We start from the raw sequence: 18795 nt of genomic DNA, 5'->3' as shown, positions 1-18795 counted from the left end.
ATATTATTCTACTCATTCCATTTGCTCCTTAAGCTAACCTCCAAGGCCTGTTGAAACAGAAAAGGTTTCAAACTTTGTTTAAACTCTGCATAATTTTGCAATGCTCTCAATGAAGGTGGTAATCCATTCCAAAGTTCTGAATCAATAACTTTAAACACTGAAGATCAATATTCTTCAAGTTTAATGTTAGGTGATATCACTAACAAATTATCTGCAGCCTACCCCCCCCCCCCCCAAGCTGTCAGACTACTGGTGCTGTATTGGGCAAAATGTTGGTCAGGCCATGCCCGTCCCATTTCGTTGCCTATTGTGTATGAAAATCTGTAAAATGATATCCTGTGGAAGTTCTAGTATGTTCTAGACATCCTGAAATGTTTTGTGTACAGAGAATCAGTATGTCAGAGACAATGTAGATTGTTTTGTATGTAATGTTGGTGTGTTGGAAAAGATTGCTGAATGGTCCGTTGAGGTAAGTTGTAAAATGTTCTAGGATGTTGGTGTGTTGGACTTAATGGAATGTTCTGTCAGATAAGATATAAATGATTTTTTTTGCATATAATTATGGCTAGTACTGAACAGTTCAGTTACGGTATGGTTTAGAATGTTCCAGGTATAAGCTCTTGGTATTTAAGAATTTACAGACTATTATGTTAGAGACATTGTACTGTGTTTTGCGTATAGAATGTTAAAGCAGGAGTGCTTTGCAATGTTCTATGTATGGATTATTGGAGTGGCATAAGAATAATGGAATGTTCTGTATCTAAAACAGAGGTCCAAACCCCTCAGTATTAAGGGCCAAAACAGAGCTGGTTTGCAGGCTATTCGCAATGAATATTGATCAGACATCTGCACACATGTACTCTGAGAACTAGGGTTAAAAACATAAGAAAAACCATACTAAACCAGACCCATATCTGATAGTGTCCAGTCCAGGTCACAAGCACCTGGCAGATCCCAAACAGGAGATCAATTTCTCATAGTTCATTTCCTGGGATGAGCAATGGCTCTCTAAAGTCTACCTGGCTAATAATTTTTCTATGAACTTGTTCAAATCTCTCTTGACTCTCGCTATGTTAGTCACCTTGACCACATCCTCTGGTAATAAAATTCACAACTTAATTGCATGTTGTATGAAAACCCTCCCCCCCCCCAAGCTTTCTATAGTTTGCTTTATCTGCTGGCCATTAGTTTTACAACGTGTCCTCTAGTTTTTATGTTGTTTGAAAGGTTAAACAATGCTGAGATACTCATTATTTAACCATCCTACCCCACTGCTGATTTTAAAAACTTCTATCATATCTCCTATCAGACATCTTTTCTCCAAGCTGAAGAGCCCTATTCTAGTTAGCATATGGGCAGTGTATCCCTTTTTATGTCATCCTTATCTGAACCTTTTCTAGTTCTGCTACATCCTTTTTGAGATGGGGAAATCAGAACTGCACACAGGAGCATTAGCAGTAAATTTGAGAGACTGAGACATACTCCACATACCCTGGCTTAGGAGTGAGGTTCATTCCTGTCAGTAGGTACAAAATTAACCCATTTGGAGAAATTGCCCCAATTGAAGATGAGGGACCTATGAGGAGAACAATGATCAGCTGAGTTTTGTTCTCCATCCCCTTTCAAATAACCCCTAACACTGTATTTGCTTTTTTAGTATCTATGGAACACAAGGCTGCACATTTCAATGTACTGTCCACCATGACTCCAAGATCTTTTTCTTGGGTGGTGACACCTAACTTAGAATCCAGCATTTTGTACTTGTCGTTGGCATTTTTCCCCTATGTCACATCTCTTTATGCTTGTACACATTGCTGTCCAGTCTCCTAAGTCTCAGACGATCTCTCTGCAAATCCTTGCAATCCTTTGTTGTTTTAATGACTTTGGACTGCAAATTCAATCACCTCACTTATCATTCCTATCTCCAGCTCATTTATGAATATGTTAAACAGAACAAGATCTAGTACAGACCCTTGGGACACTCCATTACTGACCATTTAGTCCTATGTTTTGATTCCTGGCATGTGCAAGCGAACATTTTTCCTTATGTTTAGTTTCCCATGTCATTTTTGGGGAGGATTTTTTCTGCTTTTAATGTTTTTTTCTTTTTTTTTGGGGGGGGGGGGGGAGTGAATACTCTATTGCTAAATAAAGCATATTATTGTGCAATAGGGCATTTTATTGAGCAATATTGCACACTATTGACAACACAAGAAAGTAATAAAAATTCACAATTTTTACTAGTGTTTTGGCTTAGACATCATATGAAACGACTTGGGAAACACCGACATTTCCAAGGTCATTTCAAATGAATGTGTAGTACTACTGCTTCCTGTTAGACAATATGCATTAGAGGCCGACTGAATTTCAGTTTCGACTTCAGTGATGAAAGCAGCCCAAAGTCCAAATTCAGCCATGTTTTAGTTTTATCCAAAAATACCAGTGCATTTTCAGCTGAAACTGAACCCTCCCCCACCCCACCAAAAGTGGGCTGCATAGGCTCCTGCCCCCACCCCATGTAAGCGGTTGCTGCCTCAGCTGAAAAGTCCTGGTGGTCTCCTTGGGGCAGGAGTGATGGCATAGTCAGTTCCAATCTCAAAATGGCTGCTGCAACCTCCCATGGCAGTCTCACAAGACTGCTATGGGAGGCCCTGGCAGCCACTTTGACTACAGAGCCAGTATGGACAGGAGCAAGTGAGGATTGCTTCATCCCCAATAATGCCAACTAGGCCACCAGGGCTTCTAAGGGTGGTGGGGGAGCTGGAGGGCCAACTTTCTGCTGGGGGCAATGCAGCCTGCTTTGGTCTGGGGGGGGGGGGGGGGTGCATGCTGCCAGGTTTTAGCCAAAACCGTGTAGCAACTTTCAGCCACAGATTCAGTTTTGGTCACCCTCTAATGCGCAGTCCGGAAAAGGATAGAACTTCGTATCCCATGACTATAATTTTCTAAGTCTCTCATGAGGAACTTCATCTTTGAAAATCCAAACACACTATGGCAATTGGCTCACCTTCAAAAGTATCTAATTGATAAGGCAATACTTACTGGTGCTGAACCCATACTGACTCATTACCACTGAGCTGTGTCTATCTGTGTAGTTAGTTTTTAAAAAGGGTTTCAGACTAGTGAGTCTGACGTATTTTGCCAGGCAAAATAGTGGAAGCTATACTAAAAAATAACTGAGTTATATTGTCAGCCTCCAATCCTCAGGTATCACACACAGGCCATTGTCCAAAAGGAGTCGTCTCCCCTCAGGAGAATTCTGCGCAGACCGGTCCTGCGTACCTTCCTCACTGAGGCCATCTGGTTGCTCTTGTGTTAGGTCAGGCATATCTGGGGTCTTCTACCAGTCGCCATCAGCACTCTGCTGATCTCCTAACACTACCAAAACAAAAAACTGAATGATTGCTACTCTAGTACTAATAGTCTAACCCAATTTATGTTTGCTCTTTTAGGAATTTGGGGTGAATACTATCCAGTTTTGGTAATTTATTACCCTTGAGTTTGTCAATTTGTTGTACTTTAGTTGCTCCAAATCATCAATATCAAGGAAGTTTTCCAGTGTGGATATAACCCCCAAATCTTCCTCAGTAAAAATGGAGGCAAAGAGTCATTTAGTTTTTCTGCTATTACCTTGTACTCCCTAAGCATTATCCAGAGAAACAGACCCATTAATGATGAACAGGCTCATATCCTTCTGACTTATATTGCAGTGTGTTAGAGGATTTGGAATGTCATTTGTGTACAATGTTGGTGTATGGCATAGTCTATATTGACACTATTGGTGTTGTGTATTCAGAATATTTCTAAATTTCTATAAGTAAAATCACCCATGTAATGTACAGGATTGCATATACAACACAATGGGAGGTAGTGTGATGATGTTATGGGATTTTCTTTGTTGAGTGTTATAGAACATCCCAAACTAGAGCTGATGTGAGTAGTTACAGAAGCCGATGTCTTGGGAAATGCAGAACACATTTTATATGGAACCCTGGCTGTAGATTTATAGATTCAGAACCTTGTATTGTCTCCCATGCTGTCATCTCTAGCAATTCTGCCCTAATTGCAAACATGATTGCTTAGCGTGCTTGTATACTACCAGCACCTTCACTAACCCTTGCAGCCTTCAAATCCGGGCTAAAGGCCTATCTGTTTGATACTGCTTTCGACTCCTGACTTGTAACTTTTATCTTAGCCTTATGTGTCCTTCTGTCTGTCCTTCCCTTATCCTTTTTGGTCCTGTCTGTTTGTCCTGATTTAGATTGTAAGCTCTTTTGAGCAGGGACTGTCTTTCTTCTTCATGTTCAATTGTAAAGCGCTGCGTACGACTGGTAGCGCTATAAAAGTGATTTATAGTAGTAACAGGAAAGGTCCATCGTTTATAAGAATGAAAAAAAGGTGAGGATGCACAACAGAGATATGGATCTGTGATAAAGAGGAGCCTCAGGTGGAATGGATGTACACACCACAGTTATGGAGAGGAGCAAATGATGCTTTATTTGTTCCAGTGTTCTCTGTTAAAGGAGCAAGGCCTACGTGCTCTGTTACTAACAATACAAGGGCCTGTGGTTTTAGAGGGGCTTCAGGTGAGACTGATATACAACTCCTTCAGAGATATCAAAGGGAATCAGGCTGGTGAGAGAACTGATCTGCATGGCTCAAAGTAGGTGAACTCAAAGGCTTCATGAGTGGAAGAGAAACCCAGTCGTTAGTGCCGTGGGCTGTGAAATGGTTTCAATTCCCACTGCAGCTCCTTGCGACTCTGTGCAAGTCACGCAACTCTCCATTGCCCCAGGTACAAAAACTTTAGTTTGTGGGCCCACTAAGTACCTGTATATAATAAATATAAACTGCTTTGGTTGTACCACAGAAAGGTGGTATATCAAATCCATTCCCTCTTCACCCTTACCTTTCATCAGCAAACCAGGCAGATACTACTAACTATGGTATACAACTGCTCCTCTGATCAGAGCCATAGCACTACCGATTGTAGGAAGAGTGAAGAAACAAGGCAAATATAGAAATCCATCAGGGACAGAGAAGTAAGCTGTAGGTAGAATTCATACTGTACATTCATCATGACTATATAGTTTCTTGAAGCCATCAAGAATTATGTTTTTCTAGGTTATAAAAGAACTGATTAGAACAGAAAAGCTGCAACTGTTCCCTACTGTACAAGATCTACTTCTGATAATACTGACAACGCCTTCTGCAAAGTGTGGTCCTGAGCTGTACTCTTGCAGTGCTCTAGGTAGGGCTATTGTAAGAATACTAACAGCAGCTAGTAGGCTTGGCTGTGGGAAAGGTCACTGGAAGAAAATCTTAACTTTCATGTAAGGAAACTGGGAAGGAAGCATAGCATTTGCCCTACTTTTGCACTCACTGCTGCACTGTGCTCGCTCTCCTCTTTCTGTAATGTACAGGAAATAAATTTGTATTTAAGATCTTTGTTCCTGTGTGCTCTTTTAAGTGACTGATAAAGCCCATTAGACTGCCACCTCTTGCTATGGTACCCATCTTTAGACGGTAAAGTAACATTAAAAGGGGAGAATGTGATTAATGAACAGAATTTAGGCTCTTAGGTAGAAAGCTGAAGTCCAGAACCTCCAGGGTAGCATTTTCAGAAATGATCCCCGTTCCACGCACAGGGCCCAAAAGGCAGGCAGAGCTCTGAAGTCTCAGTGCATGGTTGAGATGATGGTGCAGGGATGAGGGATTTAGATTTGTTAGGAACTGGGCAACAATCTGGAAAAGGGGGAGACTATTCTGAAAGGATGGGCTCCACCTTAACCAGGATGGAACCAGGCTGCTGGCTCTAACTTTAAAAAAGGAGATAGAGCAGTTTTAAACTAGAATGGGGGGGGGGGGGGGGGGGGGGGGGGAGGGAGGGGAGAAGGAAAGCTGACAGTTGTCCGGGAGTGCATGGTTCGGTGTGGAGTATTCTTGAAGGATACTATTGAAACAGGATATTTAGGGAATCCCAGTACAGAGGTTTCAACAGTTCTGAAAATAAGCCAGGTGTGCTTAATAAAAGAGCAGGATAAAGGATGCACATTATCCCCCTTCAACTTCTAAACAGCTTGTAGATCCAAGGAGAAAACGCAATCTGAAGTGCCTGTATACAAATCCTAGAAGCCTAAAAAATTAGATGGGAGAGTTAGAGTATATAGCACTAAATAATGAGGTAGGTATAACAGGCATCTCAACGACTAAGTGGAAAAAGGGTAGTAAATGGGACACTGTGATACAGGGTACAAATTCTATCACAATGATAGAGAGGGTCAAATTGGAAGGGGGGGGGTTGCGCTATATGTTAAAAAGGGAATTGAGTCAAAATAAACATTCCACATAAAACAGATAGCAGCGTGGAATCAGTATGGACAGAAATCCAATGTGCGAAAGGAAGGAGTATTCTTGTAGGGCTGTACTACCATCCGCCAGGACAGAACAGATGAAGAAATGTTTACAGAGATTAGGCAAGCTGGCAAACTAGGCAACACTATAATAATGGGTACTTTCAATTATCCCAATATTGACTGAATAAATGTTACATCAGGAAGTGCCAGGAAGATAAAATTTCTAGATGTAATAATCTGCTTCTTCAAACAAATGGTCCAGGAACCAACAAGAGGAACTGCCATTTTGGATCTGGCCTTGGTGGCAGTGTTGGGTCCCCTGGGAACCAGTGATCATAGTATAATCAATTTTGAGCTACTATCTGGGATGAACCCGCAAAGGAAATCTACTGTAACTGCATTTAATTTTCAAAAAGGTGACTATAACAAAATAAGGAAAATGGTTAAAAAGAAGCTAAAAGGGTTGGAGTTTGGGTTTCTGCCAGGTACTTGTGAACTGGCTTGGCCACTGTTGGAAACAGGATACTGGGCTACATGGACCATTGATGTGACCCAGTATGGTTATGCTTATGTTATTATATATGATCTTGGGTCTTACCCACTCTTTGGCACGTATCACAGGTTCAACAATAATCAGCTACGGCTTGAGATACTCCCAGCCAATAGAAGTTCTGGGTCAATCTAATGAATGTGTTGATGTCCTGCTAGTGGAATGTCACGTGCAATCTGTAGAAGTTGTTCTCTGTATGCCCTGAGCAATATAAACTGCTTGCATGCTGTCCAGGGCCTATTAGGATCAACAGAATCAGTCTCCCTGTACAGCATGTCCCCTTTCCACAGGATACGTTCTTTACAAGTCTCACTGGTTGGTTGACCAGACCTCTGCCTCAGGGATTCCAGGTCAGAACACTGTGTTTCCTGAAAAGAATGACTCTAATATCAGTATCCATAACAGGAAGGGTCTCTGCTGGTGACGATGACAAATCAGGATCAACAGTCTGATCAATAGGTGTGTCAAATAAGTCAGGCTGGCCCATACGCATGGCCTCGGTCATCTCAGGAACTGATGCGGTTGGAAGCACTGAAGCGCCTCCTCCTGTTGCTCGACCAGCTGGTTTTACTTGGACTGGCCCAGGATCTGGAGAGATGATCTCTGCTGCTTCTCCTTGTTGGGGCCACCCAAGCCCGATTACAGGTCACCATAGTGGAAAAGCTGAGTCCACTATCAAGGGTAATGTTCATTGTACCCATTTCAGTCCCACACAGAATTGGTACTGGCCTGTTTTTCATTATTCCTACTTCCCTGTATACAGGCCTCGTACCCCAATCCAGGAATACTTGAGCGATGGGTACAGTCTTCTCTAGATCCATTGGTTAACACTACCTCTGCAGTGTGTCCTGGAAGAATTGCATCTTCCAGCACTAGCTCTGGTCATGCTAGAGCCAGTGTCCACAAGTCCAGCCACCTGGGTCTGATTCACAATTACTAGGGTGCTGTAATGTGGTGGAAAACCATCTGCTTCCTTGCTTGATGAATGACCAGTAACGTTTTGTGCTACGGCAACTGCGTGGGCCTGCTTCATGGTACTGGAGCCACCCACAAAAGCCACCAGTCTTGATGCAGGAACTGGAATGCTCTTTAGTACAGGCTTGGGATTATCTGGGCAATCCACTTTGAAATGTCCTGTGCACCCACACTGGTAACAAGGACATTGATGCCTAAAGTTCTTAGGTTGGGGGAACACTGGAGGGTATTCTGACAGTCTCTGAGGCTGCAGGGATATTTGGCTTAGGGCCCTGGCTGCCCTTAGATCCCGACTGATGCAGATAAGGACAGCTTCTCTTTGCCAACCAGGGATGGTTAGCCATAAAGATGTCAGCCAACTCAGCCGCCTTCTCTGGAGTACGGGACTGGTGATCTTGAACATGTTCTCTCACCTCTGGACGACAACCCTGAAGAAACTGCTCCAGGACCATCAGGTTTTGGCAGTCCTCCAGGGTCTTAACTTCAGCTCGCTGATGTTGGTATCTTAACTGGATTATAAACTTGCTGTATCATCTGCCCCTTTTGCAAAGTCCAGAACTTTAGTCTGCAAGTCTCGGGAGTAATAGAGTAACAGTTCAACAAAGCTTTGCACACCTCCTCAAACTGGGAGCACATCTCCATGGACTGTCCTTGAAATGCCTCAAGTGCTCTACCAGTGAGCTTTCCTCCCAGATAGCACACCCAGTCGTTCTGAGGAATTTCGAGGTGGCAAATTTTTTCAAAGGCAGTTAGATATCCATCTATGTCACATCTGGTATCATGAAACTGCAAAACCAAGTTGAGCCCGATCCGGGCTGTGGATCCTGCCTCAGGCCTTGGCGCAGGGGTAAACTGGAGCTTTGGATACGAGCCATTTCCATCTCCAAATTCATTTTCTGCAGCTGGAATTCCCATTCATGCTCCTCATGCTGCCATTGGAATTCATTCTCTTCATGCTGCCATTGGAATTCATTCTCTTCATGCTGCCATTGGTCTTCCTCTCATCGCAGCTGCTGTTGCTCTTCCCATTCCTCACACTGCGGCTGGTCTAGCTGCTGTTGCTCTATCATGTAGATCTGCCAGATCTCAGCTGGCATGGCATCTGGCCCCCACTAACACACAGGCCATTGTCCCAAAGGAGTCTAGTCTCCCCTCAGGAGAATTCTGCGCAGACCGGTCCTGCGTACCTTCCTCGCTGAGGCCATCTGGTTGCTCTTGTGTTAGGTCAGGCATATCTGGGGTCTGCTACCAGTCGCCATCAGCACTCTGCTGATCTCCTAACACTACCAAAACAAAAAACTGAACAGGAAAGGGACCCTGTTACTGCTGCACTAGTTCACTGTGCTCTGTGTATGGAGGTTACAGGTAAAAAAAACTCTGAACCACTCAGTGGATGGTGACCTTCACTTCACACACCGAGCATGACAATTCCACCAGCTGCCACCCAAAAAGATGGGGGGTGTGTGGGTGTCTGTCACGAAACACCTAGGCACCCGCCTGGGGCTACCCTGTGGCCACTTAGAGGGTTTATCCCCAGCACAGCTCAGGTCCGCCTGCACCTGCTGCTTGTGCTCTACATTAGCACCCTCCTCCCACCGACTGGGTCCCAGTCACTTCTGGGCGAGTCTCCCGCTCTCAAATTATCCCCAGTGATTCCTAGGTTACTGGGGCCACACACTCCCAGTGGTCCTACAGTTCCTAGAAAGCATTCACAGATCCAACACACAAACCACCAGGATTCTCAGTCAGTCCAGACAAGCAGAGGCAATAGACTAAAAATATTTATTGTCCTAAAAAAAAATAAGAACAATGAACAGAAAATGTGCAATCAGCAAAGAGTAACAAGTAACTGAATATGGATCAATTATACAACATTTAAACATTTGTTTACTATCTAAATAGTACCAGTGGAGTTCAGGACCTATAGCTGCTCACAGGTCATCAAATATAAGTGTTTACAGGGCCTCAGCAAACAGATATTTCTCTCTCTTCTTCCAAACTGCATGGGGAAAAATCCAGTATTTCCAGACTGAATTTGAACCCCTAGGCCAATCAGAGCCCAGAACAGCAAATTTTAAAAGTAGCTAGCCACATCACTGCAGGTTACCTTTTCTCTGTGTGCTAACTACAGAAGGTACAGTCATTCCTCTGTAACAGCTTTAAAACATAAACGTGCACCACCTACTGGCCAACTAGAGAAATATACTTCAAGAAATAATTATTACAGTTTACAGGCTCAAAACCCACTGTTTTGTCACAGTTAGTATTAGCAGACAACGATCAAAATGCTTTATGTTCTTCCTTAGATTGTGGAAAGGGTGCTTTTTATTGCCATTTTCCAATTTCTTAATGTCTCTGAGCACTACTTCATTGAAGGCTGTGATAAGTGGCAGATGGACCAGAAGCAATCCATTTTGAATTCTTTTTTTTACCACAGTGGCATTCGGCAAGGTAGTATTTGATGTAGAGAAATGTTTACTGTATAATTTATGCTGACTTTTGAATAAATCAATTCTAGTTTGAAAAGGATCATATGAAGTAGTAGGGATGAAAGATAGGCCTTTTTGTAGTACCTTTTCAACTGCAGTCAACCTTATGTTGGACAGATTGAAAACAGAAATTTGTTCTACTATTGTTGGTAGGCTCTGCCTCTCCCTTGTCCTTTGAGTTGGAAATTGGGTGTATCTGCCCCGGTGTTGAAGTCCTCCACTCTTGGTAAAGGGGATCTCATGTCCAAAGTTGTTCTAAAAAAACTTCTGAGCCTGTAACTGACACGGGACTGATGGAAAAGATAATCTGATGTGCTTCTAACTATTTTACAGAATTGCTCTTCACATCTCTAATTTATAAATTTCACGAGTTGACCAGAAAAAACCCCCAAAACAAAGCTCTGACAAATAATACTAGCATTAAAAAGTGGTTTATTAGCTACTAGTAAAAAAGGCCCGTTTCTGACCCAAATGAAACGGGGGCTAGCAAGGTTTTCCTCATTGAGCAGTTGCCTGTGAGGTGCGATGCCCCCCCTCCCGGCACCATCCCACCCACGGCGATGCATCCGGCCGCAGCCATCCGACCCACCGTGCTTATCGCACCCACCTTCGCGTTGGTTTGGCGGCGGGGGATCCGGAACCCCGCCACCACAAGTCCTGTGTGCTGAGTACGGCGTCATCGTCGGCGTTGGTAGCTGTGCAGGGCGGAGTTCTGTGCGTCTGATGTCATGCACGTGCAGGACGTCAGACGCACAGAAGCCCTGCCTCCACAGGCTAGGAACGCCGAAGATGACGCCGTACTCAGCACACAGGACTTGTGGTGGCGCGGTTCCGGGTCCCCCGCCGCCAAACCAACGCAAAGGTGGGTGTCTCAGGAGGGGGTTGTTGCGGGGGGGGGGGGGGGCTGGAGGTCCTTGTGTTGAGCTGCAGCTTTAGGGGGGGGGGGTCAACCGTTTGTTTAGGTGATTTTTTTCTCTGCCTTCGACGTCATGACGTTTGACGCGAGGGCTGGGCACGGGTCTGTGGGGTGGCTTCACCACCATGAATCCACGAACCGTTCTGGGAGACTGACTGACTTCAGTGACGTCAGTGTCCTCAGAACGTTGAGGTTGCTTTTCATTATAGTAGATTTTTCACTGGCCATACTTGGTTGAAAACTTGACAAAATGAGCTGGGATCCAGGGTTATATTGAAAGACCACCACATACAGACTTGAAAAATGAATAGCAAGACCACATAGAGCAGAAGACAATATTTCTGCTAATAATATATTATTTAAGTCTCTGGCACCTGCATCTCAGCACTGGATAAAAACTGCATCAAAAGCCCTAAGATACCAATCTAAATGTACTTTCTCTGGGCACAGCGCCTCCTGCTGTGCAACAGCTAACACTGCAATTTAAAGCTATCCACACACTGCTAGGCCTGGTTTTACCCCACTGCATCTATGGTAGGGACACCACACTCCAATCCTCCAGCACTGCAAACAGCAGTAGTTTTAAGGATTTCCACAATCAAGATGCTTGTTTACATTTTAGCCAAGAAAGCATGTTAACTAGAATAAGGTGGTTACTGTACAATTCAGAAATGGTGAGGGTATCCCTGGTTTTTCCATTGACTAGATGTCTGCCTAAGGTGGCACCAGTGTGGCAGTCACCAGTACCCTAAAGCAATGCTAGGCATATAATGTACAGAGTGGGACAGGATTTGGTAGGCCTTGAGCATACACATCTGCCCAAGTCCAAACACCGGCTGCTCTCGTACTGCTTTACGGCTGACCTGGTGGAGAGTGGCGGCAGTGGCAATAGAGGTCAGAAAAGAGGACGGCAGCTACTAGATGTGAGGGGTAGGGAAGGGGAAATGCTAGGTACATGCGGGGCAGGGTCTTGAGCCACCCTTAGGGGAGGGATACACAACTAAAGGTTCATCTAGAGCACCAGATACCCTTGGGCTGGCCTTATCAGTCCAAAAACTAATAAATGCTGTTTTTTTTTTAATTAGCAGAGTTGAATCTGATTAGCAGAACATCCCACAAGGCTTTCATTCAAGAGGTCAGTCAATACCATGACAGTTCTGAAGGTTTTAGAGTTCTTCCTATTTAGTCCCAACTGCAGGTATCTCATCCCAATAAGAGCAATTATGTAATTAGGATTTTAAAAAATGCTACCGAGGATCCTGTCATGTGATTGTTCATCCAAAATGGGTGGTGACGATAATCCAAGACCGGTTTTTCTGACACTCTCAGAGTCCCTTTCTGCTACTCAGTCTTGTGGATGTTAACCTGTCTCCGACCTACACAGAAGCTATTCTCCTCATTTCTCTATGAGAGATTCCAGCTGTTCTTGGAGGGAAGACAGCTATGAAGAATGAGAGAGAGAAAAAAAAAAAGATAAATGATATAAACAGTTATCATATGATCTTAGTCCTCTGACATACCTGGGAGGCCCTTCTGAAAAATAAAAAGAGAGATAACTTGAAATACAGTAATGCAACTTAAATGAAAATGTCCTCTCCAATTGTTAGGGAGCTGACATATACTGTTTACTTGGCTTCAGTACTGAGGGGTTGTCAGTGATATTCCTCAGTATTTGACATTGCTGGCCAGTTCTAATAGCTTATTTGGTTGCCTCCAGTGAATGACTTTTGGTTGCACAAATACTATGATCTAGCCCCTATAATGAAGAAGAAAACAGTCCCTATTTAAAGTTAAATGTCCAGGTAATGGCTACCCAATTAGATGTGTAAAGCAGAAAAAAAACAAACAAAAGAAAAACACAACTAGGGAAAAATGAGTATCGCACCCTCCCCCTAATCTGTAAATCATGAATACATTGAAGTCCTCCTATAAGGAAATGGAGAAAAGAACTCAGTGACCTATCCTCTACACAAAAATGACTATCATTGGGAACGTTTTGATTAGAAATGGAGATTTTCTAACCAAACTGTGATAATAATGCCAAATGTTTTAAATATACACAGCAATTAAATATAAACTCGGTATAAACTTGCTGAATTATGTAGAGTTTTTAGCAATTGCAGTGGCCTGAAGAGTCTTGTAAGTAACTTTATACCGAGTTTATATTTAATTGCTGTGTATTTTTCAGATATTAAACATTATTTATCACCATTTTGGAGAACTTTGATTAGAAATGGAGTTTTTCTGATCGATGATCATTTTTGCTGTAGAGGCTGAGTACCTCTTTTGTATAGGTCATTCAGGTCTTTTCTCCATTTCCTTATAGGACGACTTCAATTTATTCATGATTTACAGATTGGGCATTGCACAAAAAAACAAACAAGAAAACCCCAACAATTAGACAGCACTCTCTGTTGCTCCACATGAGACTACACCTGCTGTGGACGCAGTTACGTAGGAGAGGCACTACTCATAGTAGTTTGTGCTGTTTAGAGTTGATTGGCTCACTCTCTGAAATCCTAGTTAAGGAAAGCATGGCAAAGCTACACCACATTCAGATGGTTCATTTCAGGCACTTCATGGAAGCCCAGGACCTTTTCCCTAATGCAAAAGATATCCTAAACAGCTTTTCATTAGCTTCCCTGAGGATATGAGATTCTGCTGCTACCTCCACTACCAGTACGTGTCTGAGCCAGGAGCAGACAATCTCCCACAAGACAAGTTGGCCATAATCAATTCTTTGGCATATATTAAGTCTTACAGATCTTTAAAATCAGGTCTGATTCTTGTTTGCATAAAGAGAAATATCACGTGTATTATGCTTAATGTTTTCACAGAATCAGCTAATCACTAGCCATTTATTCTCCCGTAGACTTGGCCAGACCTTCTGATCGCACGGTTGAGCACTACTCCCAAAGTACGGACATAATACTAAGAGAGAAACGGGCGACTTGCCTTACCTGTTGCTTTTCTCTGTCTTCCTGCTGTCTGAACTCATCCAGCACAGCCTGGAGACGAGTCTGTAAAACCCAAGAAAGAATAAAGTAAGGGCTGACATGCAATGTTTCCTCGAAGGCATGGCCTGGTGGGTGCAAATTTTTTGTGTGTGAGTAAAAAGTTTTAAAGACCAACAATTTTTGAGCGCCAGTATGGGCACAGCATTTCTGTATATAGCACAAAAAAAAACCCCCGAACATTTTTGTGAGCAACCATGTAAAATCTGTGAGTGACACTCCTAAAATGTATGAGCAATTGACATTTTATTGTTAAGCTAGGAATACGTTTGCTATATTTGGGTGTGGGTGTAAAAAAACTAATAAAAATTGATAATTTAACAAAACAAAAGGGAGGGGGGGGGGGGGGAGACGTGGCAGAGAGCAGGCTTCAGGGTCAGCTGCAGAAGGCCTGTGTGAATTGCTGGCATTGCCCCTGAGCTCTCTACAGAGAAATGCACGTTTTAAGGTTGGGGGTGGGGTGTGGGGTGGGGGTTGGAGACAGGGGTTAGTCACAGGAAATAAGAGAATTATCTGCAGCAAAGAGCTTTAGAAAATGGGAGGCAAAGACCAAAGCTTTTTTTTAGGTCCCTGGTGGACTGGCTACCACTGCCCTGGCCTTATCTACTATCAAATAAGTAGCAGAGAGAAAACAATCTGAAACTTAGTTTTCTATATATGTAAGATTTTGCAAAGAGAAAAGTGAGGTTTCAAATGAGGCATGCAATCCAAGAGTAAAATAGCCACTTCTATTTATTAACAATAGCAGACAAAGGTAAAAACAGTCACTAGGATGTACAATAGTACCTGGAGAAGCACGACTCCACACAGCTGTGTTTCGGCAGTAATGCCTGCATCAGGAGTCTAAAATCTGTTGTAGCTTGTTGTAGTATAAAGGATAAATAAATATAGAGTTGAGGTAAAGAGTATATCAAATTGTGAATGTATATTCCAACATATTATATTTTCTGGTTTGATATAATCTTTGCCTCAAGCCTTATATTTATCATTATACTGCAAAACCTATTCCATATTGTCTTGATAGAATGATATAACTTACAAGATGTATTAATTTGATGTGTTATTCTATTTGTTGCAGATTGTTGGTCTCTTGATGCAGGCATTACTGCTGAAACATGGCATCAGCTATTAATAGAAGTGACTATTTTACTCATGGAGTCACCTCTTTTGAGACCTCACTTTCTCTTTGATGCTTGTACAACCGTGAGATGTCCATTCTCCACATTTTACAAATAATCTTTCACTTATGTTACTCTTGTTATCAGGACTCTTTTTCTCACTCTTATCAAAACAAAGCAAATGCTTGTCAGACGCACCTATAGAGGTCGGTTTTATCATGCAGGGTGCAAAAGCAGCAGCCATCTTTATTCCCATTATTTATCCTAGAATGCTCCAGTGCATCCTCCCTCACCCAGCAGGATTCTCTGAGTGCAGGGTTTTCCAACCCACAATAAAATGTTAACTTAGTAGAACTTATTCCCTGGCAATTCAGGAGGTTCGACTTTCCATCTCTGATGGGGAGAGTTCCCCCAATAAGACACTGCCACTTGCTCTTGCGTGAAGTAAGAAGCTTGAGAAGGTGGCTCTATCTGAACAGCTGCAGCTGCATTTAGTCCATTTTATAAAGGCTTTTTCATGCGTTAAATGCTGCTTATAAAAAAAAAAATCACACAAACTTGTATGCGCCTGGGTGTAGTTGTGTTCAGGGGTGGATTTTAGGAAGAGCACAGAGTTCTGATTTACCCTGCCAATGTTTATAAAAATATGCATGTTCCTACATATTGTATGTGCATATATAGGTACAGGCTCTGGCCTTCATTAAATCTGCAATTTCTGCAGCTTCTGTGGAGCAATTTTAATAAGACACCTACTTGGCTTTCCAACTAGTTACAGAATTACTCTTCACTTGTTTAGTTATTTCTAGTGCTGAGAAAAAAATAACATCAGAAGCAAGGTCACAGCAAAAAATGCTACTCTTGGGCGTTATGGCTACAGAATGTCTTTTGAGGGGGTTGTAAGCAGCTGAAAATACTTGCCTTCAGAGCCAGGTTTTCTACTTTCATGATGAGATCCTCCTGTCGTTTTCTCCTCTCCTGGGTCTCCTGCAGTTTCCTTTGCAGGTTCTCCACTTGCTTTTGGAATTCCAAGACTAGAATTGACACATCAGAAGGCTCAGAGTTTACCAGTTTCACAAAGTGTTATTATCCTAACATTTCGTGTCTAATTTACTGCACCCACACTCCAGTAACCCAGACCTGTACCTTTATCATCTCCCTTATTCTTGCAGGATCCCCAGGGTCAGCATGTTCCCTCTGTCTGATTTCTTCCTTCATATCCTCTCACTGCTATGTATTTCGTTACATCCAATGTTGTACTCTTAAGCTCTCTTTATATCCCTGACCAATTTCACCTTATCTTGAGGCTAAAGGTTACTCCCTATTTTAGATTTCTCCGAGATGCTGAAATGGTTTCATTCCTCTTTCCTGCTGCTGCAAACTGAGGTTCCTCCATGTTGTGGCCATAGGTAATTTTTTTTATTGGGGGGGGGGGGGGGGGGGAGGAAAAGAGACCAATACTACCCCCCCCCAAAAAAAAAAAGGCTTCAGTGCTGAATTTACCTGGCAGAGAGATACAGCCCTAGTCCACCACACCCAGAACAGGCAGCACAAAACAGCGACACCAAAAACCCAGAGAATTCTTCTTCCACAGAGCCAGAAAAAGGAGCAGTGCAGAGCTACTGTCATGGTATGAGCCATACAGGCTCCCACAGAAGCTGGAGATGTGTGAAGCTCCACTTCTCTTACCAGCCCTGCAGCAGTAGGAGAGAGGGAAATCAAGGAATAGCCAAGACACTCTGGGAACTAGGGAGGGCAGGGGAAAGATGGAAGGAGAAACTTCTGAAGGTGAAGGGACAGCGATATGACCATGTGAGGACAGCATTCTTGGGAGTGAGGACAGACTGAGTGTGAAGGGTAGGGAACTGAGAGGACCCAGGGTATAGGAAAAGGGATAGGAGATATGAGGGACAGGTGGGAAGGAGAGCAGGTAGTGGAGAAATAGCAATTGAGAAGAAATATGAGGAAAGAAATCGAAGGAAAACATGGAGGAGGAAAGCATGAGTTGGAGAGGGTGAAGGAAAGAGAGAGACAGGGCAAATGCGAGAAAGGAGGGGAAGGACCAAAAGAAAAGAAGAAAGGCAAGAGATGAGAGGTGAGGGTGTGAAATTAAAGAAAGGAGGAAGAAAAACAGAGGAAGCGTGCAATAGAACAGGAAGAAGTTTGTAAGGTGGTAGATGTAAAAAGAGGGAGTGTGAAAGTGGGGATGGACAATGGAAAGGAATAGGTAGGATAAAGAAAATCAAAGGAAAGAGGACATAGGAAAGAAATATGTGAAAAGATCACAAAAGATCTACTGGAAAGGCTAACAGAATACAATTGATATCAAAAAAGTAAACTTAGAAATCAAAGCGGGGGGGCGGGGGGAGAAAAAATAAATAAGGAAGGGCTAAGAAAATAGTGTAGTACTGTGTGTGTTGTGTCTGTACAGCAGGGGTCCACAAACCTGTCTTGGGAGAACCTCAGCCGGTCAGGTTTTCAGGGTATCCACAATGAATATGCTTGAGATAGATTTCCATAGCAAGGAGACTGTGTATGAGGGTCCCCCCAGGACAGGTTTGGGAATCACTGTTGTACAGGGTACATGGGGGGGGGGGGGGGGGGTGGTAGGGTAGTTTGTATGCAGGAAAGGGTAGATTTTGGGAGTAAGAGCAGCTTCTGGATGATGGGGCAGTTTTGTGAGAGATTTGGGGTAGAGGCAATTGCAGGGTGGTGGAAGAGATTCTGTGGGTAAGAAAGGCTTTCTGAGTGACGGGACAGTTGCTGGGGGTACTTTGCACTGGGGGGCACTTTGCAGTGTAGTGGGACATATGGGGTGGCAGTTTTGGAGGAGTAAGTTTGTGAGGTGGTAAGAGTTGCAGATGTAGTTTTTTGGGGTGGGGCAGTTTGCAAGGTAGTGAAAGAGTTGTATGGGTTTAGTTTTTGGAGGTGGGGCGATTTGCAGGATGGGGCAATTCTGAAGATAGTTTTTGGGGTGGGATCAGTTTGTGGGATGGTGGGGCAGATTTTAAGGGGAGACTTGTCAGTAGTCGCCTGTGGGGAAGGGATGGGGGAGTTGAGTGGGAACGGTTTGCCAGAGTAGATGGGTGTGGAAGGTGCTAGTTTTTGGAGACAGAGCAGTTGTAAGGGAAGTTTTTCGGAGTAAGGTAGTCTACGAGGGGTATTTTCTGGGAGTGGGGCAAATTCAGGGGGTTGGCAGAGTAGAGAATAGGGGAACTGATCCTTTCAAACTGCCTCTCCCTATATAGATAGATATTATATACATACATACACAAATAATTTTTTTGTTTAGTTTCTATGCTTCAGAAGCTGAACTCCGACCACAGAAATACACTGGAACATTTTTGGGTGGGTGAGGGGCTTGTTCTCTCAAGCTTCCA

At 43.3% G+C, this 18795-nt stretch overlaps 1 protein-coding gene across 3 annotated transcripts in view; it reads right to left on the bottom strand.

Annotated features, from left to right (window-relative positions):
* Nucleotides 1-12171: 12171 nt before the first annotated feature.
* The window catches only part of TAF7L (TATA-box binding protein associated factor 7 like), a 51417-nt gene continuing 44793 nt past the window's right edge, over nucleotides 12172-18795 (bottom strand). For all 3 annotated transcript variants that reach the window (XM_030210285.1, XM_030210286.1, XM_030210287.1), the window contains 3 exons: nucleotides 16337-16449; nucleotides 14247-14306; nucleotides 12172-12727 (listed from right to left, as the gene is read on the bottom strand). In XM_030210285.1, the coding sequence (XP_030066145.1) occupies nucleotides 12683-12727; nucleotides 14247-14306; nucleotides 16337-16449 (218 nt within the window). In that variant the 3' untranslated portion in view covers nucleotides 12172-12682. The remainder of the gene's footprint in view (nucleotides 12728-14246; nucleotides 14307-16336; nucleotides 16450-18795) is intronic.

This window comes from Microcaecilia unicolor, chromosome 7 (assembly GCF_901765095.1).
Source record: "Microcaecilia unicolor chromosome 7, aMicUni1.1, whole genome shotgun sequence".
NCBI classification, from domain to species: Eukaryota; Metazoa; Chordata; class Amphibia; order Gymnophiona; family Siphonopidae; genus Microcaecilia; species Microcaecilia unicolor.
Note: the sequence above shows the minus strand (reverse complement) of the source record. Positions and strands in the feature narration are given on the sequence as shown.